The sequence below is a fragment of the Branchiostoma lanceolatum genome, chromosome 3 (assembly GCF_035083965.1).
Source record: "Branchiostoma lanceolatum isolate klBraLanc5 chromosome 3, klBraLanc5.hap2, whole genome shotgun sequence".
In the NCBI taxonomy this organism is placed as follows: domain Eukaryota; kingdom Metazoa; phylum Chordata; class Leptocardii; order Amphioxiformes; family Branchiostomatidae; genus Branchiostoma; species Branchiostoma lanceolatum.
In genome coordinates, this window is record NC_089724.1 from 12,341,404 (window position 1) to 12,367,242 (window position 25,839).

A 25,839-nucleotide genomic window follows, 5' to 3' on the forward strand; every position below is an offset into this window, starting at 1 on the left:
ATCTACTGAGTAAGAAGCATCAGTGGGCAAAATCATCAGTACCTGGAAGTCAAAGTCAATCACCTTTATTGATATGCAACATTTAAACAGACATTTGTAGGGTCAGCTACAATTTTACAGCTTTTCAAAGATAAAACCTCTGATACATGAAGTAACAATAATATATACATGTTGATAAGTGCTAAAATCATTAGCAGAGTCAGCTACAATAGAATAGACTTTCCTTTGAATACTCTTGCATAAAATAGCTGCCACCTAAGACCTATACATGTAGGTTTAACTCCAGCCTACATTGCTTTTTTTCACTATACTAAGTTACAGTGGTAATTGCACATCATCAGACAGCATTCCAAAGTTTTAATGGAACAGTATCTTGACTAGTTTTTCAGGTAATGCTGATGCCCAAAGTAGATGTCAAAAGTAACATGGACGGAAGTCTTTGCCAAAAATTGATAAATTGATAAATAGCTGCATATTTACAGTTGCCTTTACTCGAATGTACATTTGTACAGTTCTTGAAATTTCTAAAGCTTTTACACCATGAGGTAAGGTGGAAAGTTTGTTGTTACCAACATTCAACATCTCAATGTTTCCTTGTCCTCAGCTCATAACAAGAACTCAAAAAAGTCTTGAAACGATGTAGGTTTAAATCTTTTAAGAATAGGGAAGAAAATGTACATCATTTCTCATTAAAAAAATATATCATTGTATAAATCATTACACATTCTTGTTGACAGGACCTGCCTTGTCGCTAGGCAACCAGCGTCCATCCCTCTTGTTAAATAGAACATCCATGTGCTTCTGCAGTTTTTCCTTCTTAACCCTCAGTTCCTCCTCATCCTCCTGCAGTTCAGAAAGAAAACAGTGTTACACACATGTAGTGCTTACAGCTAGTACCTGCTCCTTGTCTTTCTCCTCAGCATCCCTTACCTCGCATCTGCTGTAGACATACTCTTTTTGGCCTGATTTACACACAAGTTTTTGGAGTTGACTCCGGGCTGTGTGTGAGGAGGTTTGGGCTGCCCAAGTGGAGTTTTTCTACTTGAAAACGCTACTTGAGTGGCCTAGAGTTCTCCTTGCACAGTCCTGAGTGGACTTGAAGTCGACTCAAAAACACATGTGTAAATCGGGCCTTTATCTCCCTCGCCAGCAAATAGTACATTAGTACCATACATTTCACACATCTACATGTAGCTGGGAATAGATAATTATCAGCTAGAGTGAGTCACATTTGTAGCAGCTCCTATCTGAATTTTTTTTTTACTTAAGTACATTATGTTTAAAGCTCAGGTCAAGATCCTGCTTTAAAGAAAAACCCATAGCATTATCTTGTTCTTGTTCTACAGCTAGCTTCATGTAATATAATTATCAGCAGTTCCTCCTAGTAAGGTGTTGGAAGTATATTTGAAAAATCCTAAGCACACAGGTAGTTTATCAATTTAAGTGACAAAAGTGCTTTCATGTTGAACATGTTAGGACTAAAGTTCATCCTTCAAACAGGTGCAATCAAACCAATTTTGTGCAGATTTTATTCAAAAAAATGTTTTTCAGTGTAAAAGATCAGGTTTGGTGCAATGGCAACTGTGCACTTTCTTGAAACTGTGATAATCATTATTTCAGGGTACTCACTTCAAACCTGTCCTGTTTGTTGTAGAAAGGTAGACACAAAAAGCATGGTTTGATAACCTATATATGTTTCACCTATTTATGCTTCATCATTTCAAAAGAGTGCTACAAAATTATGACCATGGTTTCAAATAAAAAAGTAACTACATATTATAGCTTTTGATAAATTATCCTACGGTCAATACACCAACACATTATATTAAAAGTGAACTGTCATCTAATCTTCCACTTCTTCCAAATAAGACAAACTTAACATACCGACTTTTACACAATCAACTTTCACTTTTTATTTTTTTATTACTTTATACCATTAAATCACTACCTACAACAAGCAAAATTGAGCATGAAGTTCTGCTAAAATTTCCTTGTTATACCTGGTCCATGATCTATCAACAACTCCCACTTGATACACTGTGTTGACCTTTGGCCTGCCAGTTGCTTCTCATATAATCCGCTTGTCAAATGTTCTCAAGAACATTACCCCCCAAGAACCTCCTTGTTTTACCTTTCCATTGATCAAGTGATCAACCAATGGAGACTAACTCTTACACGTACCACATTGTGGAATCTCTCTACGAATCCTCGCCGCTGCTCTGCGTCGCTGATGCCGGTATGGTCCACCTTATTCTGGCTGCTGAGCGGCTGGGAGTACTTCAGCTGCTGCTTCTTGAGCTGGTCCGACGACAGCGACTGTTCCATTACAAGCACAATCTGGGCCCACTGCAGTTCCAGGGAGAACAGATAGGAGGCTCACAACAAATCTCAGTTCATGAACAGTGCAGATTATTTTGTACCCCCCTGACCATAGTGAGAGTCCACAAAATTTTTCAAAATTGCAATTCAATGACTGCTAAATCAGTGATTCAAGTTGCCATCATAGAATTGAAGACTGTAGTTCTTTGGGTTAGCACTGGTTTGTACAGCTACCTCAACTAGGAGGTAAATAAGAGAAAACACTTCTGATGTAAAGCTATAAGCCTGACCAGAAAATGGCTTGTGGAAAATGGTCTCTTTGGTTTCTAACACTTTTCCCAACCCCACCAACAAAAAGGCAATGTTGCATATTCTGAGATGGTCACAAAAGCTGGACCAGGAAAGTACTGCACACCCTATCTTCACAGTTGTTAAAGAATTAGCAGGAGGTTGCACCTGTCTGAGCCACTCCTTCCTGGTCTCCTGGATGGACTGGTAGGTGTTCCCCATCATGGCGATAAGCATGTTGATCAGCAGGATTGTGACTAGCCCCATGTACAGCACAAACACCGCCTGAACAACAAACACAACATCAGCTGTAGGTACAGTGGGACAGTTAACATAGAGAGCAGGGCTGTCAATCAAAAGTTATCTCCCAAATTGATGGGCCTCCAAGATTTTTTTTTCAATGAAATATGCAACAATGTTGTTCATTTTTACAACATTTTACCCACCTTTGCAAGAAAGGGGTGCCTGATGTGGTCAAAGGTTTCGTACATGTCACCAAACTCCCCGAAGGACATGACGATCATCCCCATGATGGACTCCACAGGGTCTGTGAACTGGTTGTAGGTCAAACTGGAGCGGGCAGCTCGGAAGATCACAAACATCACTAGAAACAAAGAAAACAGAACAAAGAAACTTAGTTACAATGTACTGTGATCTTCCAGAGAGATAGTCTTGCTTAAGATATTATGTTCAATACAAATGTGGGGAGAGTATGGGATAAAACAAAGTGGTGGAAGGCTGTTCAGTGCCAAGGCAGGGTGATGGTAGGATAGTACATAGTAGTTGAGGGCTGTTCAGTACCAAGGTGGGAAGGTACAGGATAGTATATAGTACTGGCAGGCTGTTCAGTACCAAGGTGGGGAGGCTACAGTATAGTACACGATGGTGGAAGGCTGTTCAGCACCAAGGTAGGAGGGTAGAGGATAGTATTTTGTACTGGAATCCTGTTCAATATCAAGGTTTTGAGGGTACAGGATAGTACACAGTGGTGGATGGCTGTTCAGTACCATAGTGGGGAGGATGTTGTATAGTACAACCTGATGGAAGGTTGTTCAGTACCAAGGTGGGATGGTACAGCCTGGTGGAAGGCTGTTCAGTACCAAGGAAGCCTGTTTAGTACAAAGGTGGGGAGATGACAGGATGGTACATAGTGGTGAAGGGCTGTTCAGTACCAAGGTGAGGAGGGTACAGGTTAGTACATTATTCAAAAGAGGATAAGCAGGAAGTGGATACGTTTTTCCTACACTCATCTATTCTTGACAACAGTACCTACCCTGTGAGAAGGCCAAGACAAACACTGCATAAATGATGAGAAACCTCAGTATGTCCCCTTTTAGCATCTTGTAGATCATCACCACAAATGGCCCCACCAACTTAAAACCCCTGGAGAATAGAACACAACGTTTTCAGGGTGTCACTCTATGAAACTGATGGTACAGACTCACTATTAGTGACAATGATGTACAAGGCACACATCCAGTCCAAATGACTTTCTTAAAAACAAAAAGTACACTCATCACATGAGTATGCAAAGTGTTTTTTTCAATTGCCACATATATCCTTTACATAATCTGAAACCCATTCATTAACAGTAGGAAGTTTTATTGTGAGACAAAAAGTATAATAACTTTCATGCGGTCAACAACAAACTACAAAATATACAAAACAAATCTCAGCTAGCTAATATGAGTATATCCCTAATATCATGTTACAATCAGGCAGGGCTAATCATGGTCTTCAGAGTTTCAGTTGTCACATCTACAAAATATTCCTGGTAACATGCTATGCCAAATCTGCTGAAAGCTTGTACCCACCTGAAGAAGAAGAGGAAGTATGGTGTGGTTGTACAGATGGTGAGGATGCACACCACGTCCTCATACTCAGGAGCACAGGCCGCCCTGCCAGGGATCATCATCACCACAAACACACAGGAGATCACATACAGGGTCTTCGCTGGAGCTGTCAGCTGGAGGACAATGGGGAAAATTGTATTGTATTGTAGGAAACAACAATGGAAGGCTGTTCAGTACCAGGGGGGGGGGGGTACAGGGTAGTACAACCTGGTAGAAGACTGTTCAGTGCCAAGGTGCAAGGGTAGAGGATAACACAACCTGGTGGAGGGCTGTTCAGTACCAAGGTGGGAGGGTTCTGGACAGTACTGTTCAGTACTAAGGTGGAGAGATGACAGGATAGTACATAGTAGTGGTCTAGTGGAGGTCTGTTCAGTACCAAGTGCGTTTCTATCTCCTTACCAGCCCTGTTAGGAAGGTCCTGAGTCCCTGATGGTAGATCTCCATGGCTGCGAACATCAGGACCAGCACGGCTCCCACCAGGGTCAGGATCTCCATGGCCAGCCGCGCCTAGCAACAAAGTGCATTACAGTCTAAGTGCATTACTGTAAAACAGTATGTGTGTTACAGTCAAAGTGTATAACACTTGAGCTTGGAATGTTCTATTTTATTTACATAATTATACAAGTGCTTGTTACCTCAATGAAAAATGCAGGTATAGTTTTTGTCTGTTTGTCTGTGTGTGTGTGTGTGTGTGTGTGTGCACGTGGGTATCACAAGCAATAACGTATGAACCTCTGGATGGATTGTGGTGATATTGGTAAGTGAGTAGGTGTTATTGATGCAAAGGTCAAGGTCGATTTTGAGCCTCCTGGTGGGTGACCTTGGTACTGCAGTAGAACTTCCAGTTTTTGTATCTTTTGTCCTAGACATTCTGTGATCCAGTCTTTGGTATGTGTCCCATTGACTATGAATTTCAGCTGTAGCATGCTGGAGGTTCCTGCCCACAGCCTGTTAGCCACATTTCCCGTACCTTGTCTTGAGGTGTGACCAGGACCTGCAGGTAACACGGGTCGTACACACTCTGGTTCACCAGCACCGCAGTCCCGTTTTCATCTGTCTCGTTCACCGTCTGGACTGTTGTTCCCAGACTCTGCATATAAAGTGGATGAAATGTTTGTTAACTTTCTTAAAGCACAGAGTTCTACAGTTGTAACTTACATTATCATTGATACATGTACATGTAATTTATCAATGCAATGTTAGATTCAAATGTTACAATCCAGACAACAGCTTGTTACATGAGAAGAAAATGGAATTAAGGGATATGTGTTCTCTGTATATACATGTAATTCTCACTAACTGTCAAGAGCAAAGCTATAATTATGTTAATCTGACATTTGCCCTTTGATGTCCCTCATCCAATACAAGCTTGAATGGATTTTTAATGCTGCTTCCGGACCTTATTAGTTTTCTGTCTTTCAATGGCCCTCAATTGAAATCATACCTACCACACGTGGCCGCAGAAAGAAGGCAGCAGTCAGAAATATCAGGTAGATTAAGAACGCCACAAATCGCTGATAGAAACTGTAGATTTAAGACAAAGACGAGTCAATGATTGTTATTTAGCAATAACAGGCCACAAACACTGCTATCTTAAGGAATTCTGCAAAGAGCATCAGTTTGTATTAATGTGGTGGAATAAACAATTTGTTAATGTATGCATCCGGCTGAATTGTCAATCATTACTGGAGTCTCCTTCATATTTAACAGAATCTCAGATTGACTCCTACCAGAAGATCTGTAACTGACAGTAGATATGATCTGCTATTCTTCTACTTCTCTGAGACTACAACTACAAGATAGCTGTACAGACTGGCTTGGTGACACTTTATTTTCACCTGAAATTTGAGAACTTACTCACCTGTATCTGGCATAGGTCTTCCACTTTGCACGCAGCAGGTTGTAGATCAGGCCGTCTATCATGTCCAGGTGCTTTGACTTGTCCTATTGGCCATAAAAAATAATCTTACTTCAGGTTTATTTAATTGTTCCAAGTATTGAAAATATGTTACACATGAAAAAAGCTTTTGTTTGGATCCCAGCAGGTTTGGAGCATATTCAGAATTACATGCAACAGTAGGACATTTTGTCCAAAATAAGTGGTGACAAAAGCCCATGACTTTTTTTGTGAAATGTGCATTTCAGTTTGTAAACAGTCCAACTTAAACATACCCCTTGGATGATGAGGGACAGTGCAGACCTCTTGTTGATCTCTCCTGTAGGTGTGATCTGTAGGACAGGAATGACAGCAGATGTGTCAAATGTGCATGCAAAATGCAGTACTGGTACATGTATTGTCAATAAAAATCTGTCTGATATCAGGTACGCTATGTACAAAGTACCACAACAATAGTTACTTCAAATACATCTGACTTTAAGTTTGGAACTGCTATTTGGGGGACAGAAACATTTCTTTTATCTTTTTCAAGATATTTTTTCTTTTTATATTTTCTTCTAATGTAACTATAATCAATCTCCTTCATTATTCAATGTAAGGAAAGCATGGCCCAACTGTTTCTATTTTTTTGCCCTAATTCCTTCCATCAATTTGGAGGGCTCAAGAAATTGTGGCATTTGTCTCCAGATTTTGCACACACACCCCCCCCCCCAGAATATTGGAAAAGGAAAATCCTACTACAGTATTTGTTTTATTCATGGACAAATACAACACCTTATGGAGAATTTTGATGTAACAGCCACTCACAGTATCTAGGTCCGTCAGGTTGTACGCAGCACACGTGACCTCCCCGTATGTCCAGTACACTTCCCTCTCTGTCTCCAGAATGTGCTGAAACATCTTCTTCCTGCCCAGCTTGGAGGCCAGAGTCAGCGGTGTGAGACCCTGCCGGTTCTTTATACAGGGCGAGGCACCACTTTCCAAGGCAAGGTTGTACATTTTCTGTAAAATTGAAACATAAAGGCTTTCATTTAAGAAAAATAGAATGAGTTTCTCATAACTGGATGGAATAAATGGTGATTCTTTTCAACTTTGATTTTCATCTCTGCAGTACCAGTGTTATCTGCTAGTTTTTTTTTGCATTTCACAGTTACTGTTACTGTAACAGGTGTAACAGACCATTTCTGGCCTGTCCCCCACCCCTAGGTGAATCTCCGGTGATAACTCACAGACAGGACATCTTCATGCCATGAGGTCTTTATTCTTCTCTCCCAACCCGTCTATCCATGACGTCACTGGAAGAGTCTATATCTATCAGGAAGGGGGGATGAGTCCACTATGGGCTCTTACACAGATGTAGATTTTTTTCTTCAGAAAACCATGTAACACCAGTTAAACACTCTCTTGAGAATTCCAAGATTGGTTAAAACTCTCTCCTTCATGCCGACATACATTGGAAAAAAAATTTTTATTTGTGTACAAATATACCTTCATCAATAAAAAGGACACCAATCCGGAGCACTTACAGGTTTGTCCTGTATGACCATGTGGTGCAGCACAGTGTTGCCGTTGTTGTCGGCCAGGTTAGGGTTGGCCCCGGCCTTCCTCAGGAGGTTAAACATCTCCTTCTGCTCCAGACAAGCTGCGAAGGTCAGTGGGTACTCTCCCCAGTATGTGTACCTGGATACAGCATCGGGGAAAAATCTTAAAATGATTTTGCATCTCTTGAAATTTCCGTATATCACATTCCCTAAATATCATATGCTCTATTTCAGTGAGCCAGACAATTTCTATTATCTTTAATCTCAGGTTGAATGATCACTTTCAATTTGATACTTTTCCAGCATAAATCTGTAAGGTCCGTTTTATGAGATTGTGTTCTGCAGATCTGTGAATCCGTCCATTTCAGAATCCCTGTTATGACATCTTAAGTGAGTCTGCATCTCCTGAAGTTGTTACAAACACGATATGTGGTGGTGGTAACCATGGAGACCATTTTTCCACAAGTCATAATCTCTATAAAGCTTTATAATAGCTGTAAATCAACGGTCTTTTTGGTTTCTTTTTATTTACATGTACTTGTAAATTGATAAAATCTCATCATCTCATCATCATCTATCTCATCATTTGAAATCTTGACATCACATTAAGACAGTACATGTGCGTACCCCTCATAGTTTGTCTCCATGGACACCTTGACCCACTCATGTTCCAGTGAGTCCTCCCTCGTCCCCTTCTGGTCCTCTGGAGTGAAGAAGTTTCCACAGCATCTCTCTGGAGAGACGATCAGTGATGAATTGTAAACATTTTACTTTCACAAAACATGTCAGACTCTCTGATGCTTTATCTCAGAGTTAGGGAGGTTGATAATATGTCTTTACCTTAAGTGCTGAAAAACCTCCATGTCACTGAATGGATCATAATGACTCCCAGCGAAAGTTGTCACACGTCTCACATCAGAGGTAACTATTTAGCATGACCTAATTCGCATATTCGTGATCCGACAAATGGAACCGCGACCAAAATCTCAAGATTGTTTGAAACAATCTCAGGATTGTTTGAAAAAATCTAAAGATTGTTTTAAAATATCTCAAGATTATTTGAAACAATCAGAAGATGTGCTTTGCAGTTTGCTGATTTATAGCATGGTTGATAAGTTAAGAGGATAGGAAGTAACGTTATCTCATAGCTTCAACAACTTAGCCCATTCACAAGCATCAAGGGGGAGGTAAATTTCCTTACTTTTTCTCTTTCACTACTCCCCCATTCTCAAATCTAATGATCAAGTTAACTGATTTATTACCCTCTCCCTCTCAATCTACTACTCTATCTTTGAGAGGTAGGAAATGTTATCAGAGTGAAAGGGCAATGGATCAGGTAACATGCATCAGATCATTAGAATTTAGAACTGGGGGAGTAATAAAAGAGAAAAAGTAAGACTCAGTAGATCTACAGCACAAATCAAATAGATCAACTTTATTTGGCAGGGTACAGAAGCTTACCTGTTACAATTGCTCCATGGTTGACAAAATACCTGACCATCCCTAGGTCCTCACCCACAATTGCCATATGAAGGGGTGCCTCACCTACATGTAGAGAAGTTCATGTTATCAGTGCTTATTACATGATGTCATGTACAGCTATATTATATAAAGCTGGTGAATAGGAATGATCACTTGAAGATATCAATACTGATTAATAGATTTACCAATACAAATAAAGATTAATTTACAAGTAGAAAAGATAGGTGAAAACAAAATAAGGTGATGCGTTAGCCAAGTTTTGTGGGACTTGAACCTACTGTAAATGCATTTAAGTTCGCGTGGTTTTAATTTCAGGGAGAAAATGGAGTGTTCGCGGTGGTTTTAAGTTCACGTTTGAATCAATAGTAGTGCTACAGTTATAGGTAGGCAAAAAGTTTCGTGGTGGTTTTAAGTTCGCGCTGAAGAGTTCACTACGAAAACCTCGAACATAAAACCACCGCGAACATTTCTGCATTTACAGTATGACCTTTAGAAGCAAGTCCTCAAACCATTAAGGATGGTCTGACTTAAACAAGCATCATTTGGTGGGTTGGTGTTAACTAAAGCTGCTGACAGCAGATGTTCCATTGCAAGCATCTACAGTAAATGGTTGTTGGTTTACCATTTTGAATACCTGGTTTGTATTGCGTGATGAAATGAAAAGACGAAATCAGGAAATGGAGACTACGATTTTCAAAGTATGCACCCTGATTTGAGAATCGCATTTCAAAAGCTGTCGCTCGTAATGGGACACAAAGCCCTCCATTGTAGCGTTTCCTGTTTTCTACAGCGTGTGAATGGCGGGAATCTTGACAAGGCCGCCTTTTCAGGAGAACAAATTGCCCGATCTGCTTCATTTCGCAAAAGCAATGGTCGCCTTGGTTTACCCATGCTGTACTCGTACGTGACAACTTGGACGTGGTACGGATGAGGTGAAGCAAGTGTCAGGGGAACTGAAGCATTACGGCGACCCCACGCCCCGCGATATGCACCACTTCGCCAAAATGACACGTTTCAATTAACTCATCGAAATCCCTCATTATCAGTTCCTTCCAGGCATGTGACACCATGTACCGAGGAGCCGCGGTACCGATCTAACTAATCCCAGCAAACACCGCCATGTTGACACAGCTAATCCCACCTTCATTAAGAATGTGGTTGTCGCGGCGACCATATCTCCAGGGTGGGGACAAAGTACATCACAGCTGAAAGGCTGGGATTACTCGCCATGGCAACCAGCAGCCTAATAGGGGTCGGACGATCCTAATGACAGGAATATTTGACCGGGTTTGTCGGTAAACTTTGAGACCCGATCGCAATGGAGAATTACCAGCCTGATTGATAATCTATAAAAACAGGACTTTAAGGTTTTAAAAGCTGAACAAAGTGAAGCATGGCAGCGTTTCAGCAATCCAGCAACTTTTTGTCGGCTAATGAGTATTGTACCTTTCCCATAGTAGTCAGACCTGAGTACTGAAGGAGGGCACTGTATAGGTAACCATGGTGACAGCAGCCCTGCTATGGCCAAGTTGGTGATGGACAGGAATAGTCATGGGTGCTGTTATAGTCTGATGACATTTCTCTACATACATGAGCAATGCTAAGATCGATACCGGATACAGTAACTGTAGAAATGTTTCGATCTTTAGCATTAAACATATCTATCATACAAGCTTCCAAGTTAGCTACAATATGAAAAGTTTTGCCTTCTACTGACTTCATGTTGCAAATAGCATGAAGTATGCCAAGGATACATGTATGTGCTGCATCTTTTTACGTAGAGATTGGTACAGTTTTATAATTCACATTGAGAAAACTTACCATAATACTCCTCACTGACGTAGATGTCATTGACAAGTTTTGGGAAGACGTACACCAGCTTCTTGGCCAGCTCGTTGTGCACCTGGGTGCCGTTCAGGAAACACAGGTGCAGGATGGTCTCCCCCACCGAGCCTCGCTTCTCCAGGTCCCAGCAAACCTCTCTCCACTGGCCGTCTGAGTCGGGGGCCAAGACGATAGAGGATGAATGTCTTATTTAAGTCATTGCTATGGAAGCTTCTGAATCATGCCAGAATGATTTGGTCAGTTTTTTCTTGACTTCCTCTCTGAATGAGAATGCTTTTTCGGGAAAAAGAAAATTAAACAACTATGAACAGAAAAAGAACCCTTACTTTGTGATGCTTTACGCCTCCATGTTCCAGGTACAACTTGAAATGGGTATGACAGGTAAAGTAACAAGAAACTCTTTGTGAATACATGTATGTAGTTTGGTAAGTATTTCCAAAACACAGTTTAACTTTATGTATATCAAAATTTTCATGCTTATCAGCTTTTGGATTTATGAAATGTGAATAAGACAAATTTTACTGATACAGCATTCTCTATTAAACTTTAGATTTTTACAGTCTGGAAATAAGCTCTGTTGATCATGGCATTAAAAGCAGCACAGGTGCAAGAATGTTTGGTTGTGCTAAGCTTCAAAGAAATTTTCAAAGAAGGAGATAAGTAGAATATAATGCACACAAAACCTATTCCACACTTGTGATGGTCCAACTTTGTCATATAGTATTATATAGACCTGTTCCCTTTCTAATACTGATACAAGACTGACCACTGTTTTGGGGTAAATCAGCTAGCACTTCTCTAGTTTGAATTTGATGGTACAACATGCAAAATCATACTGACTTGTAATGTTTGACAACTGATCTTATAGCTATGAGATCAAATCTAATACAAATCTTATTATCAGATCACCAATTAAGTAACCCTTTCAAAACAGCCATCAACAATATATGATAATGATGTCTGTTGTTATGTAGTCTGCAGCACACTAGAAAGGGAAAAGGTCTAGCCATGCGTTCATCCAGTGTAAGGCGGGATCTTGCCATGCTGAGAGGGAGAGAGCGTTTTCAGTGGAAATCTTGGAGAGTAAAACCTGGCTGTCTTACCATAACGTATGCTAGTTCTCACACTGCTGGAGCGCAAGAAACCTGACAGGTGACAGCACATTTTAGTAAAACCACTGTTTATATTTACCTCAGTCATGTCTTCAACAAATAAATCTTAACATCCTTGATTTTTAGTTATCCCAAATAACTTTCTTATGATATTTAACGATCAAGCTTGTGTGTTATGCCGTAGGGTGGTTATACTGGCTATATAGATACAGATACAAATCATGATAATCATTGTGACGAGCTAGTTGCTCAGATTTTCAGATTACAACTAATGGGAATGTACACGTTACAATAATTTTTTTTTTTTAAAACATGCTTTCTTTCATGCTCTATTTACACAGTAATAAAGCTACAAGATTTATGTCACAGATCACCCACCCTGCTCATTGCTAACAGGGTCCATCAGGGCAGATACCGAGTTGGTCTTCTGTCCCAGCCCAAACCCGCCTGTTTTCTTCTTGTCCTCCTGGGGGCGTGTCCTCATGCGGTCTCGGTTCCTGGCCATGATCAGCTGTTTGATTGGCACCTTCTTACCTGCACCTTCATTATACAGGAACGGCCCCACCTGGGAAACATCACAACAAAAAAGAGATTCACGACCTCATACCTTCCGAGTTCGCCAAATAATCTTAGTCATTACAACTGATGCATTATGAGTGTTCCTCATTGATTATGTAAACAAGGTTATCATCTGCACAAATTATATTAGTTGATCAACTTCTCAACCCAGATAACAGTAGTTGTCCAAAGTATGACAGTCGAACGATCTATACTCAATGTTTCACATAACTTCCAAATGCCAGAAGTAAGAGTTCCTGTCATGTACCACCATGAAATTATTATTAGTATTTTCTCATTAATCATGCCAACTGGGTCTCATTTGAATAATTTTTATCTATCATTGGTCCTCTCTTTCTCAGTTTATATATGCCACATGTTTGAATAGTCCTATTATGAAATGAGGCAGGTTTATAAGATTCCACTGCAGTACCATAGCAAGCCGCTAGAGAGCCCAAAAATAAATCTAATCATTTCGAGGTCTCATCAAGAACGTACCCACATACCAAATATCAAGACAATCCATCCAGGCCTTCTCGAGATTTGTTGTTTATCCAAAAACATACAAACGCTTCCAAAAACATTAACCTTTTTGGCGAAGGTAATACAAATCCTGAATGACTTAGTCTACTGATTAAGTACTGGGATGACTGTTTAGAAGATATAAAATGCTTCAGATATTTCGAGGACGGGGTAGTTATCCTCACACTAACATATGCTCTATTCTCTGTGTACCTACCTTGTCCCGTATAGTCTGGTTCAACAGGCGGGACTTCTCGTCCGAGAACAGGCTTTCCCTGGTCAGTTTCACCAGCTCCCCTCCCCCTTTCAGGTCTACCAGCTCGTAAAGCGGGTAGCGTTTCGCCTTGTCCGCGCTCTCTCCCTGCTGGTTCGCCTGGTCTTTCACCGCATCGTGGATCCCGCCGTGGTGTAGAGTATTTCCCATGCCGAATTTCACGCGATCGTCTTCAGATTCGAGCTAAAATGTGGCTAAAAGGTCGATTCACCTATTGCGAAGTCCCAGGTCGGCCATCTTGGATATCAGTTTCACACACCTGGTTGTCATGGTTACCGGGTCACATGTTATCCCTCCTTTGTGTCGGGAGCTTTGCACGGCTCAACAAGATCCAGACAGGTGGCCTGTGTAAGCTTTTGTGCGGTTCTATCTGGCGCCGGGGTATCTTAAGATATTGGGTCCTGAAGAAAAGATCGTGGAACAAGTAAAGGCTAGACCTCTCTGTTTTAAAGACCCACTATGTAGTTTTAGGCCAATACAGAAAGTAGATTTTCCTACTGTTTCTTTGCATAGCAAGCTTTATCAATTCTATAGAATTGCTTACCGATATTCAGGAAGGGAGGTTACAACATTACTGCACCATACAAACAACTTTAAAAAACTGTTATCCTCCATCCAAAACAACACACAGTGTGAAACTAACACATGGCCACACATGGCTTCTGTACTTCTTATCAGGCTGATCGCCCAGTGGGGTGCCTGTTTACAGTTCACCAGTTTCTGTAAAAAATCATCCTTACCAGAGTTCTTGCAGTTTTGAAGGGAAAATAACCACACTTTATTGATACCCTTCAAAGTAGACTCTCTAGAATAAATTAATAGTTGTACTCTATCCTCTTGGAAAAAGATATGAGTGTTTCCAAAGAAGAAGAGCTTCATGACATCTGGCAGTCTAAAGTGTGCCTAAGTGATTAGACCACCATGGGGGTCCTCCAGTGCACTGGGATTTTGTTGTTTATCTACTATTGAGGTGGTGTCCGGGAGTTTTTGTTTTGTTTTTGTACAGTTCACAAACACCCAAAATAGACGAAATAATGAAGAAAATATGCTGAAAAGGGGTTGTACATGTCAGTACCTGCTATTAACATTAAGATTTGTTCACAAGAATATTTTCAATTTTTGGGCCAAAATCCTACATAGTGGGCCTTTAAACATTACGCGAACATTCAGTATGACATAACTGATGAAAGAAAGTCATCAAGGTTGTAAAAAACTTAAGATTACTACGACCAGCTCACCGCAGCAGGTCAGTTAAGGCGTAACAAAACAAGCTGTTTAACTTAATGCCATGCCAAACTTGGTAGAGTAGCATGACTGCTCCGCTTGGTGTTATAGAAAGCATAGTGTACGGTACATGTATAACGTTACCGTGCGGCAAAACTGTTTGATCGGGTTTCCATCGGAAAACAACACGCCAGTCACATCATGGTACATGGGCCAAGTTGAATGACCGATGTTTCTACCCATTCAATTAACCTCCGAACATATAACATGAGGAGAATCCTGTAACACCTGTTTCTACCGCTCCTCTTTCGGGCGGGCCGTGGGAAGATGTGTCGACAGTCACCACCCTTCAATCTGAATTTGAGCTACGAATTAATGACCAGTTTTTAACTGAAGTGCGTGGGAATGCAAGATACATGAAATGACAAACTTCACTTTTATCCGGCTTCTTCTGTTCGTCGATATCAATGTGGTTAGCGTCTCTTGAAAGGAACAAACCGTTCAAGATAACAATACGTTCTTCGTCCATCATCGTAATGTATAATCAGGACTGTAACTACTGATCGTGATCCAAAATTCCTGGTTCCTGGTACGGCCGTTTGAAACATCACGAAACTACAACCCACTGGTGTCCCGGGACTGAACGATGTATTCTGACCAAGGAGCTTCTACTGATCTGACTATGTTGAAAGGAAATCTCCAGTCCGTGTAAGGTCTTGATGGATTATCGACTTTAGCTTTACGGGATTCGTTTCCTAGGATGAACAGGTGTTACAAAAAGGTGGGCGATGCGGACAGTTGTGGTCTAGCCTACGGCAAGGCGTATTGACGGGCTCGTCAGCGGTCGACGCAACCCGGATGGGGCAATCAAGTCAGTCCTTACACTAATGAGTTAAACGCCTTGCAAATGAAAAGATTTTTCTTGTCTTCTTGTCTTCCCTTGATGCATGTCAAAAGAGCATTCGCCGTTTGGGTGGCGCTATCGTGTGCATGGAGAAAGAATGGTAAACACCTGTACGGCCTTTACGACCATGTTGTCATAACCTTACAAACAACGGCGCTGACCTACTATATTGAAAATGGATACTCCATCAGTATCAAAATGGAAATATGCACGTCCATTCGTGTCCTATATGACTCTGCTGGCTCTGCCTTTAGAGCTTTATTACCTCTGAGTCATCACTAAGTGATACTAGACTTAACCTGACGTAGGCCAATCTGTTACTTAGTAATTACGTTACGATACTTCATAAACGGATTTTTCAAACTTTATAAGTTTCTCACATCCAAGCCTTTTACAGACTCAATGCTTACATACATTTTGTCAGTAACGACCAATATGTGTATATCAGCTGCAAGACTTTTACTGTTTTAGTCACCCGACTTCCTCTTGTCGGGGACATGCTGTACATGTGTGTGTGCCGGTGGGAGCGGGAGGTTAAAGTGTACCTGCACTAAGGGTAGGGGAAATTTCAAGGAACTTGGACTTTATACACTTGGTAGAAAACTGTTCGTGTCAACAGTAAAATAGAAATGAACCGATATTTTGTCCACTTTCTCTCAACTACCGTCCTTCTTGGTTCGCGACCAAGGCAAATCCTTTGATCCCAGAACAAATGGCAGTATAAGGGAGGTACAATGGAAGTCATCAAAATGTCATCAGTTTGCTCGATAACACTTTTTTTACGGTGCTTAGTGCACAGAGACAGCTATGTAAGTGGACCTGTTCTCATTACAAGCGTCTATGTAGCTCCGAAGACTAGGGTCTTGCGACAAATAGACTGGCTCCCATTGAAGATGGCAGATTGGCACCGAATCGGTTCTGTGGCTATGTTGATATGTAATACTGTTGTTTTATCTGCTAGTCTTGAATGACGGCTCATTCCCAAGGCGGAGTTGTAGAAGTAACAAACTAGAAGCTTCTCTTACCTGGATAGCCCGCCTGATTGCCTCATAATTGTCACAATGGTTTGTTTTGGGATAAACTTGCGTCGAGTCACACGGAGTCATTCAAAAGGGTCGCGGACAGGTCGTATGCTTACTGAGTGGCAAATTGGATTTTGATTGAAGCTCCCATGTATTGAAAGGTTGAACATTTACAAATGTCGATAAGGATGGTTACGTCAGTCCTAGGTTAGGCAAGTCCTCGTGGGGCGCTTACAATGTCGAAGTAGGGGTGGAAGACTTATGGATCTCATCCCTAGTAAATTTCGTGTCTTCTTTTCTGTTTCCTTTTTCAATGTGTCACGCATGATCCACAGGATGAGTCGTTTCTCTGGACAATGCGTGGATTATTGTGGGTAAATTGTTAGGATGTTTTCAGTAGCTGTTGGTATGAAGGGTCGCTCCAAGTCAACACAACTGGGGGTGGCAACCTCCCGCCCTAGATACGGGTAGCGTCCCTTGCCAACGGACAAACAGTCCGGGCAAGTCGAGCGAGAAGAACACAACACGTATTCCCCGTGGGGACACGCCGGCAGGGATGGAGGCAGTCGACCGGCGGAGACGTTTCCTTCAGCCTAAGGAAGGCACACAGCTTCCCGGGTAAGTTTGTCTGGACGCCACCTGTCTTAACGGGAGCCCCGACACAAACACGTTGGATTAGTCGACCGGTACTCCATGTAATCCTCGCCAAGCGTCGAGTGGAAACATGAACATCTCAGGCGGGAAGTCGAGTGGTCCAATTGACTTGGAATCGACTTCTGCCGAAGTTGCAATGTCAAGTATTCACAGGTCACAGTAACAGCCTCATCTAATTGTTGCGTTCCTTGTTAATCAAATTCACTCTCAATTTTCCAGCTACACCGGCTACTGTCCGCAATACAAGTTCTTGATTGGTCTCACGTACGGCAACGTCTCTGCGAAAATGCTTAAGGTAAGACTAGATAAGCACACTGGTTGTGGTAGTCTGGCCCTAGATGCATAACACTTTCACTGCAACAGGAAAAATCGATCCTGTGTAGTGTGTAGATGTTTGCTTGTACGTTTCTTTGGTCGACACTTACGCGTCTAGAATGTGTCTTGTGGTGACAGATATGACTGCAAGGTTATAACTTAGATTCTAAAATCCGCCACAGAGGACTACGTGTATCAATCTATAATCAAACTGCAGTAGACAAAAGTCCCAAGCCTTCTGAGTTTCTCCCAGTGGGATGTTTCGACCCCTTCCCTCAAAAAAAGAACAGGATAAACCGATCCTTGGAGACAAGTGGTTGTGGCCGTGGCACCATCTTACAGCTGTGTCACAGCCAATGTTAAACAAGTTTAGTACTTTTCATATCTGGAGTAAGTAGTAGGCTTAGGCTGCCAGGATACATGTCGAACCTGTTCCTAATATTTGTCACAGCCGTCTCCTTGATCGTGAAGGAATGACTGGAAACCTTGTTTTTGTAGCTGGTTAGCGTCACGTACCTTTGACGATTAATGGTCCAAACGTTCAAAGGCTATCTAAGAACGCACATGTAAGTGTCATATTCTCTAATTAAACCAGACCTTTGTTCGCTTGTAAGATAGCCGCGCACTTGAGTTGATTATTTTGTACGGTATGGTACATTTCGCGGCCACGAAGGCAGAGGCCGGTCGCTGTGTTGTTCGGCAGCGTTCTCTATCCCACCTGATACAAAACAACAAACACCGATTCATTCATTCATTCACTATTACCATCGAAGTTGATTAAAAGGAGCAATGAACGTCAAATTTTCACAATGATATGTTATTCTGTGTGACACGCTATCAATGCTCCATTCATTCCGGTACGGACATTGCGCTGCTGGTTCCACCGTCTCAGCGGCTGAATGAATGAGCTACTGGCATTGTCCACTTTCAGACGTCTAGAAGGTTATAAAAAAAACCTTAGTGAAAAAGACTTTCAAATATTTTGAATCGCATTGTAAATCAGATATATCCGTCATGAAACGTTTGACATTGTCCGGTGAAATATTTTACACTTCGTGGTAACTGTCAAGCGTATTCGTGTATACATTGTGGCCACAAAAGACCACGTCAACCCCATGGCAACCCCACTATGGCTGGCATTGGAGTGGTCGGCTTGTTTACCTTTCCTCCGCTGGAGGACGGTAATGTGTTTTAAGGGCAACTGTGCATTAACTAGTCAGGAAGGAACTCGGCTATTATACTAAAACACCACGAGTTAATAATATAAGATTTACAAGAGGGTTGTTTTTTAGTAATGTACTTAGTTGACACATTATTTAGTGATAGTCTGTTTACATTGCGTTGTTGACGCATTCCAAATACAACGCAGTTGTCAGCCATTTATTATGACTTGTTTGGACTTAAACTTTGTAAACGTAAAAGCTTTTTGATTTGAGTTTGATATTTTCCAAGCAACAGTGCCTAATGATTGCACTGTTGTCATAGTACACCGGGTTCACTTTGAACCATATATCGATACCCCTCAAATCGATAGTACTTGCTTAGGTTTTGAGAGAAAGTGGTTGCCATAGCAATGTCATTCATGTTGATTTACCTTGTAAACTAATGCGCCCAGTCATGAACAAGTCTTCTTCTTTGTCGACCTTTGCTTTGAGCTACCGTTTCGGCATGTAATCGAGTAAAAGTAAAGTCTATAACCACCGATCGCCTCTGTCAAGTTAGAGTAAGAATGAGCAGAAACTTCAGTCATGACTTGAATCAGGTCTTGGCGCCGCCCGGTTTGGTGACCTGAACCTGTGATATACTATAGTCAAAATGGACTACGGGAACGATCCGTGAGTCGTCCAAGCAAATGGCAAATGGCAAAAGACTATGGCAAAGTCGAATTCACGTGATGACTCGTGTCCAAGGATGGGGAGACTGTCTCCTCAAATGTAGAACCGATGCCAATGCAGTGTATCCAATTGGAAGCACGCAAGCAAGTAAAAGTTCAGCAAATCAATTGAACCCACACAAAATCCCGCTTCTATCCACCTGTTATCTCCTGGGGCCCTTGTGACGCTGTTTGACCATAAACAAACCAGACACGGTCCGAAAAGTTTCCCGAAAGGGCGGTGTTTTTATCGCTCTCCTTTATCTACACCGCTCTGTACTGTTTGGTAAGTAGAATAGACAAGGTTTGGGTACTCAGGTCCAGTTGCTACCGTGTGGGACTGAGGGATGATGTCGATCTTATTGACTGGACATTTATCTGAGCCAGATATTTTCGTCACGTCGGGCCGTTCGTTTTCAGGAAGCTCCGCCAAAAACAGACATCAAACAAGTCTGACTTGTAAATGTTCACATGAGATAAGACACGTTAACACAAACGCTTGATAGTGTGTCTTACAAAATGGAACAAACTACCAGTGGAAGGCACACCTTACACAGATGTTTCGGAATCTGGTGCTTACATTAGTTAGATTAGTTGAAATTGATGTCGGTAACAACTATCATAAAACGATCAGACCAACCTCACATCAAGGAATGATGTGGCGTTCTGTTATACGCGATGTTAGTTTAGTCCAGTACGTTATAAAGGGCATATTTACAAGGTCATATACAGATCTTATGAATCGATTTCATCCCTCGTCTGTGGCGATCGAAGCGCTGCGTGGAAAGAAATGCCATCTCGTTTGTGCGCATACACGGGCAATCTCAGTGTCGTTAACATGGCAGTCCTATTTTTGTGACGATCCTCTGCTTGAGTTGAACCGTACGTAAACAAACCTCTGCCTCCAAGGCGACCGACACGGCGTCACAACCGACCGCTGCTGAAACTTCTGGGTTCAATGCCAGTTCTTCCCGCCAGATCTGTTCCCATGACATGGGAACATGCATCACATTGCTGTTTCACTCGTCAAAACAATACGTTAAGGATCCAAACGACTTTACTCCGATCCAGACCATATACTAGTATTGTGAATTGTGAAGTTGTGGCATCTAATTGTATTTTAGAAGGAAAAGGGATGGTTGTCTACGATTAGTCATCTTTTAAAGAATGAACCAAGCAATACGTGAAAATAAAAGAAAATGTGTCAAACTAGACGCACCCCAGCGCAAGAGTTTGCAACGGCAATTCTAAGTGAAAAAATACTTTCTCCACATAAAAAGGCTGGCTATAACAAACACCAGGAATGAGATAACACTGTCCGTGTGGTCCATAACGTTGGCCCTAACAAACGCTGCCTGGTGACGGTGTTGTCCAGGGAGGTGGGAAACTCGGGTCGGCATGTTATCCGGGGAGAAAACTACGTCACCACTAGATTGGTTGAGAATCAGGCGCTTCAGAACGGGGTTGAATAGCTGTGCTACATTGCTAGGACTTCTCTGGTTTCCCGTGACAAAAAGGGGAACCAATTACTCAGTTTGAATAACCTTTGAGTCATACAAAGTAGGTACTATATACATTTTCGTCCTGTCACAATAAGCATCGATCGCTTGTCGCTGTTTGCAGGTCGCTGTAACATCAGACACGGGCCGATGTTCCATACTGATAAAGTCGAGCTGGCGTCACAGATATTCAGTGTAAACCAGGTGTTCACTTCGGAATGCTGTGACTTTTCATCCTCGTGTCAGAAGTCCAAAAGCCATCCCCAAGAAAAAACGTCGCCCTGATAAGGACCCGCTCGTAATGTGTATATATTCCTTTGTATTCCTGTTATTAATTATTTGCTGGGCCATGATGCATTTCGCATCCAACTTATAAAACTAGACACACACAAGTAATTTGGACATCATCAAGACAACCATATGAATCTGCCAGATCATAATTGGGACAACACGCGGCCCAAAATATAAAAGCACCAGCACAACATCGCAAAGTCCAAGGAATCATAACTGTCCCGAATAGTTACATGTTCTATTTGTGTATCATGGTTAGAGAAAAAACAAGAATGTGGCTGCGTTTCTTGTGCACTGTATTTCTAGAAAGACAGCTTTCTTCGTTGATATGTTTTGATATGGGTCATTTAAGACTACCGAATACCAGGGGCATGGCACGATCGGCGGAACTGCACATTGGTACAGGTGCGTTTCGCTGACAGAACGTAGCCATAGACAGACTGACAAATGTGGGCGACAAATATAACTTGTCAAATCGTGTTCACTTCGGTGGTCTTGCACAAATACATCTGAACGACGTGCTGTTCCGACGCGGTTACGACAAAGGAGATAAGTAAACGAACCCACTGTGGGCAAAGGTTCGGGAAGGTTGGAGAAAATGGAACGATAAAGTGGGTAGACAAATAGTCCTCCCAACCTATGTCAAATTAAGCACCCAGAAGTAATAAGAGTTGACAGTATTGTACACAGTATGACAGCACGTATTTTTACTCAGTAAACTTTGGTAGGCGGGGGTACGAAATGCGGGGCCTGTGTGCTTGGAAACGGAAAAGCACCAAGACCCACAGTCACAGCGTACTCATAATATCACAATTGTGCAAACAATGCTACAAGACGCTTTTCGTCAGCGATTAAAAAAAAACAAAATTGGTCAGGCAAATTCCCAAAACAAATCATTCACCCTATTTGGCCAGTTTCTACTATTCTATTTTCTCAACCAACAAAGGAGTCAGCTGACTATAGCTACTGGTCAATCGGTTCAGCAAATCTATGCTGTCACGCCGAAATTACATTGTACGTGTAGCATGTTACATGTCCTGCAGTGCAGGTAAACTCGCCAATGTAGTATTGATAATGGGCGTTTCGTCGCGGTGGATAGACGTGGTTTTAAAAGTCGATTTCGAGCAAAGAACATAAAAATGATAGTGTTGGCGACAGTGAGTTATTTGCTACAGTGATGCTATCTGTCAATGACAGGTGGAGCCTGAAATAGTTTGCTCTCGGCGGTGGCTATCTTATCTTTGCTAATAGTTCGGTTTCTTGAACATGAAAGCAAGGCAATTCTCAAAACAAATCCGCTCTTCTGATAGAATGAAAAGTTTGCAAAATTACAAGAGGAAAAGTAGTATAGTACAGGGTAATACACAGATGTAAAAACAGACAATACAATGCAATGGGAATCAACGACAATTTGACTACATGATGGAAAGACGAGAAAGAAGAAATAAAAGGAAATAAAAGGAAATAAACTAAGCTGAAGCCAAAACATGATGATTAAATCTCACAAAAGCTTGGGAGGCAGAAAAGGACATGGTTAGGGCGGAATAGAGAAGAGTTGTTATAGGATTATCGCAATTACTTTCCAGTAAAATCTCATTTTGTTTCTGCTTCCCCGCAGGGCGTGAAACACAACCCCCTGACGACCTCCGACCCGGGGCAGGCGGTGGGGCCCAGACTGGTCCACCTGCCCGAGTTTGATGGGACCCGGAGACTGACGGAAGGCATGGTGCCGGGCTACACAGGTAGGGCAGCTTCAGCCGATGTCGGAGTAAACTTGTAAATGTAGACATTGGACCCGTCCGAGGTGCTGAAACAACGTTCCGATGACGTCCGTTTCCAACAAAACTAATCTTGTTATCATTAGTGTATATTAAAATCTGTACATAAAGCTCTCTGTGATGTAATAAGTGTGGATTTCGTGCACGGGAGTGTAATGTTAGAGAAGATTTGTAAGCCACAAGTGCGTGTTACAGTCATACCGATGAGACGCTGTGCACATCAACACCAAAAAGGCAGACACACAGCTAGTCCAATGTTTATCAGATGGAGAACGAAATTCGTACATACATTTATCACTTATGGCGCTCTCGGATATTCAGATCTTAACATGTCCTTGTCCGATTAAAGCCATGCATGTATGTGAAACAGGGTTCTCCCGTTCATTCTAGGCTACATCCCACGTAAGAGGTACAAAGATGCCGGCACATACGGCCGTGATAGCGCCCTCAGTATAAACGAGTTTTGGGTTGACACGAAAGGCGCCGTGCGAGCCGACAGGGCTCTGCGGGCCACCGTTGCACAGGCACCGAGGATGACACCCACCGCCAGCCAGGAGGAGACCCTGGAAAAGATGAACTGCTTCATGCCGAGAAAAGCCACATTCTTGGGTAATGTCCAGAGTAATGTCTAATGAATTGCTGCTGTAATAAATAGTTCATGAAGGTTGTCGTTTCTTAGCAAAAGAAAAGCATCTATCAGTGGAGTAAAATGACTGCTGATTCTGTGCTGTATCTGCCCTACTTTCCCACAATTGACTTTTCCTGTGACATATATGTTGCACTGTTCCTTCATCATTCCTGTAATCATGAATTCTGTGTTGCAATTGATGCCTATCAATGTTCCAACGAATCCAATCATCAAAGATGATAGCTATGTTACGTAGTTGATAATCTAGATCTAGTGACATACATGATAGTATTGGAATCAAACGCAGAACCGAATATATGAATAAAGCAATCTTGGGCATCTTTGTTTGCAGAGGACAAGAGATCATTTCTAGAACCCCCCATGCCGGGTTGGACCGGATATGTGCCCCGAAAGAAAATCACGGAGGTCGGTCTGGGCAGGAGGTACGCCGTCGTGGCGAAGAACGGATTCTGTGAGCAGAAAGACCACATGGACAGACATTCGTTGCTTCGGAACACCCCTGTCACTTTAGAAAGGTACTGCAGAACGCAACAGAACGTATACTCAGTATAAGCTACAGTGTAGCCAGGATAAATAACCAATAACCTTATTCACCCTACCCGCTGATAGAGATGATACTAGTACTACTTGTAGATCTTTATCTAAGAATGTTTTTTAATGATACTAATACGTCAATGTTGATACTAGTACTAGCATTACATGTAAATCTTTATCTAAAATGGTTTATCTATGATATTCATAAATCAATGTGTTTTATTTATAGAAATGAGTCTCCGGATGAAGACGAGACGGGGTTAGTGGACAGGCGTTTGTACCGGCAGGAGGGAATGGTGCCCAAATACACGGGATACATCCCTCGTAAGTTATATCCACTTCTCACTTGTTAAGTCTTTTTTTTTGTTAAGAAATACGTGCAAAAAACCAAATTGCGTTGATGTAGGGTATAAGTAGTATTTTATTGTTGTCCCATGAGTGCCATGTATAGTGACAGACTCCGCCGCCTGTTTCTCACTTTAATGTTGTTTGTTTTCTCGTGAAGCCTGAATCCGGTATGATACTTGACCTTACCCCCGAAACGAAAGAGTCACACATTCCATGTTCTTGCTTCCTTGTAGAGAGACGGTATGAGTTTGGCAACACGTACGGTGCAACCAGTCGGTCCCTCCCGGTCTGCTTCCATGACAAACCCACGTTCGGATCCTACATACGGAGTCAATCACTACAGGTCTCCACATGAAGCTGAGGAAATATATGATATGGAAAAGATGCGAATAGATGAGATTTAAAGTGATGCAGGGTTAAGATAAACGAATATTGCTTGTACATTTGTAATTAACAACGGACTGATAGAAGTACCCGCATGAAAGAATTAGACGTAATTCTAAATTCCAAAATGAATCGGTGGGATGAAGATGATCAAAATAGGTACCAACAACAAGAATCAGAACTATTCCAGCTCACTGTAACTTGTACCGTAGCTTTTTTTGCGTGTTGTTGTCAAGAGAAATTTGTAGGATTGTAGTGATTTCAGATCACCACAAGACAAACGTTATGCAGTAACTACGTCCAGAGCTGAGATATTTCCAACTTATAGTGTAATTTTACTTAAGAGACCGCCTAGCGAAGAGCCCCAAAAGTACATGCTCATGAGTCTGAATCATTTTTTACAATGGGCAATCTTTTAGGGAATGAATGCAATTAAAAAGTTTTATTATAAGATTTGCAACCAAGTATATTATATAATAAAGTGTTTTATTTGTTTATATCTTTTTTGTTCACTATTGCAAGTAGGCAACAGCACACATACAACTTATAACGATATCTCTGATTATGAATACTCCTATATTGAGATAATCATATACGCTGTCTATATATTAAATCACATATTGACAAAATCACACACGAAACTTTCTTCTCGTGTTTTACTTCGTGTTTTACT

General features: G+C 41.7%; 2 protein-coding genes across 4 annotated transcripts; one reads left to right on the forward strand and one right to left on the reverse strand.

Annotated features, from left to right (window-relative positions):
• Nucleotides 1–49: 49 nt before the first annotated feature.
• Nucleotides 50–16,965, reverse strand: LOC136430323 (transient receptor potential cation channel subfamily V member 5-like). Of its 3 annotated transcripts, XM_066420824.1 has the most exons (21): nucleotides 16,845–16,965; nucleotides 13,635–14,092; nucleotides 12,716–12,902; nucleotides 12,329–12,370; nucleotides 11,552–11,587; nucleotides 11,202–11,375; nucleotides 9,360–9,443; nucleotides 8,526–8,631; nucleotides 7,884–8,037; nucleotides 7,165–7,359; nucleotides 6,633–6,689; nucleotides 6,322–6,404; nucleotides 5,909–5,984; nucleotides 5,431–5,550; nucleotides 4,860–4,967; nucleotides 4,422–4,573; nucleotides 3,881–3,990; nucleotides 3,054–3,211; nucleotides 2,776–2,892; nucleotides 2,182–2,346; nucleotides 50–843 (listed from the first exon to the last, which is right to left on the reverse strand). In XM_066420824.1, exons 2-21 carry the CDS (start codon nucleotides 13,839–13,841, stop codon nucleotides 718–720), a joined length of 2,457 nt encoding a protein of 818 aa, XP_066276921.1. In that variant the 5' UTR covers nucleotides 13,842–14,092; nucleotides 16,845–16,965; the 3' UTR covers nucleotides 50–717. The 3 variants fall into 3 exon arrangements, with proteins under 3 accessions (XP_066276921.1, XP_066276923.1, XP_066276924.1); XM_066420826.1 differs by lacking the exon at nucleotides 12,329–12,370; XM_066420827.1 differs by lacking the exons at nucleotides 11,552–11,587; nucleotides 12,329–12,370.
• Nucleotides 16,966–17,266: 301 nt separating this feature from the next.
• LOC136430325 (ciliary microtubule inner protein 2B-like) lies at nucleotides 17,267–25,663 on the forward strand. Its single transcript, XM_066420829.1, has 7 exons — nucleotides 17,267–17,459; nucleotides 17,715–17,790; nucleotides 23,092–23,215; nucleotides 23,642–23,860; nucleotides 24,232–24,415; nucleotides 24,664–24,758; nucleotides 25,016–25,663. The coding sequence occupies exons 1-7, from the start codon at nucleotides 17,398–17,400 to the stop codon at nucleotides 25,135–25,137; spliced, it is 882 nt and encodes a 293-aa protein (XP_066276926.1). The 5' UTR covers nucleotides 17,267–17,397; the 3' UTR covers nucleotides 25,138–25,663.
• The last annotated feature ends 176 nt before the right edge of the window (nucleotides 25,664–25,839 follow it).

Bases quoted from the DNA above. Each gene is read 5' to 3' on its own strand.
- LOC136430323 (XM_066420824.1), bottom strand. From the start codon at position 13,841: ATGGGAAATACTCTACACCACGGCGGGATCCACGATGCGGTGAAAGAC. The intron at 11,376-11,551 runs GTAAGGGTTCTT...CCCCCGACTCAG, and splicing joins GAGGCGTAAAGCATCACAAA to ACGGCCAGTGGAGAGAGGTT. The intron at 8,038-8,525 runs GTACGCACATGT...TGCTGTATCCAG, and splicing joins ATGGAGACAAACTATGAGGG to GTACACATACTGGGGAGAGT.
- LOC136430325 (XM_066420829.1), top strand. From the start codon at position 17,398: ATGGAGGCAGTCGACCGGCGGAGACGTTTCCTTCAGCCTAAGGAAGGC. The intron at 17,460-17,714 runs GTAAGTTTGTCT...TCAATTTTCCAG, and splicing joins GAAGGCACACAGCTTCCCGG to CTACACCGGCTACTGTCCGC. The intron at 24,759-25,015 runs GTAAGTTATATC...GCTTCCTTGTAG, and splicing joins ATACACGGGATACATCCCTC to AGAGACGGTATGAGTTTGGC.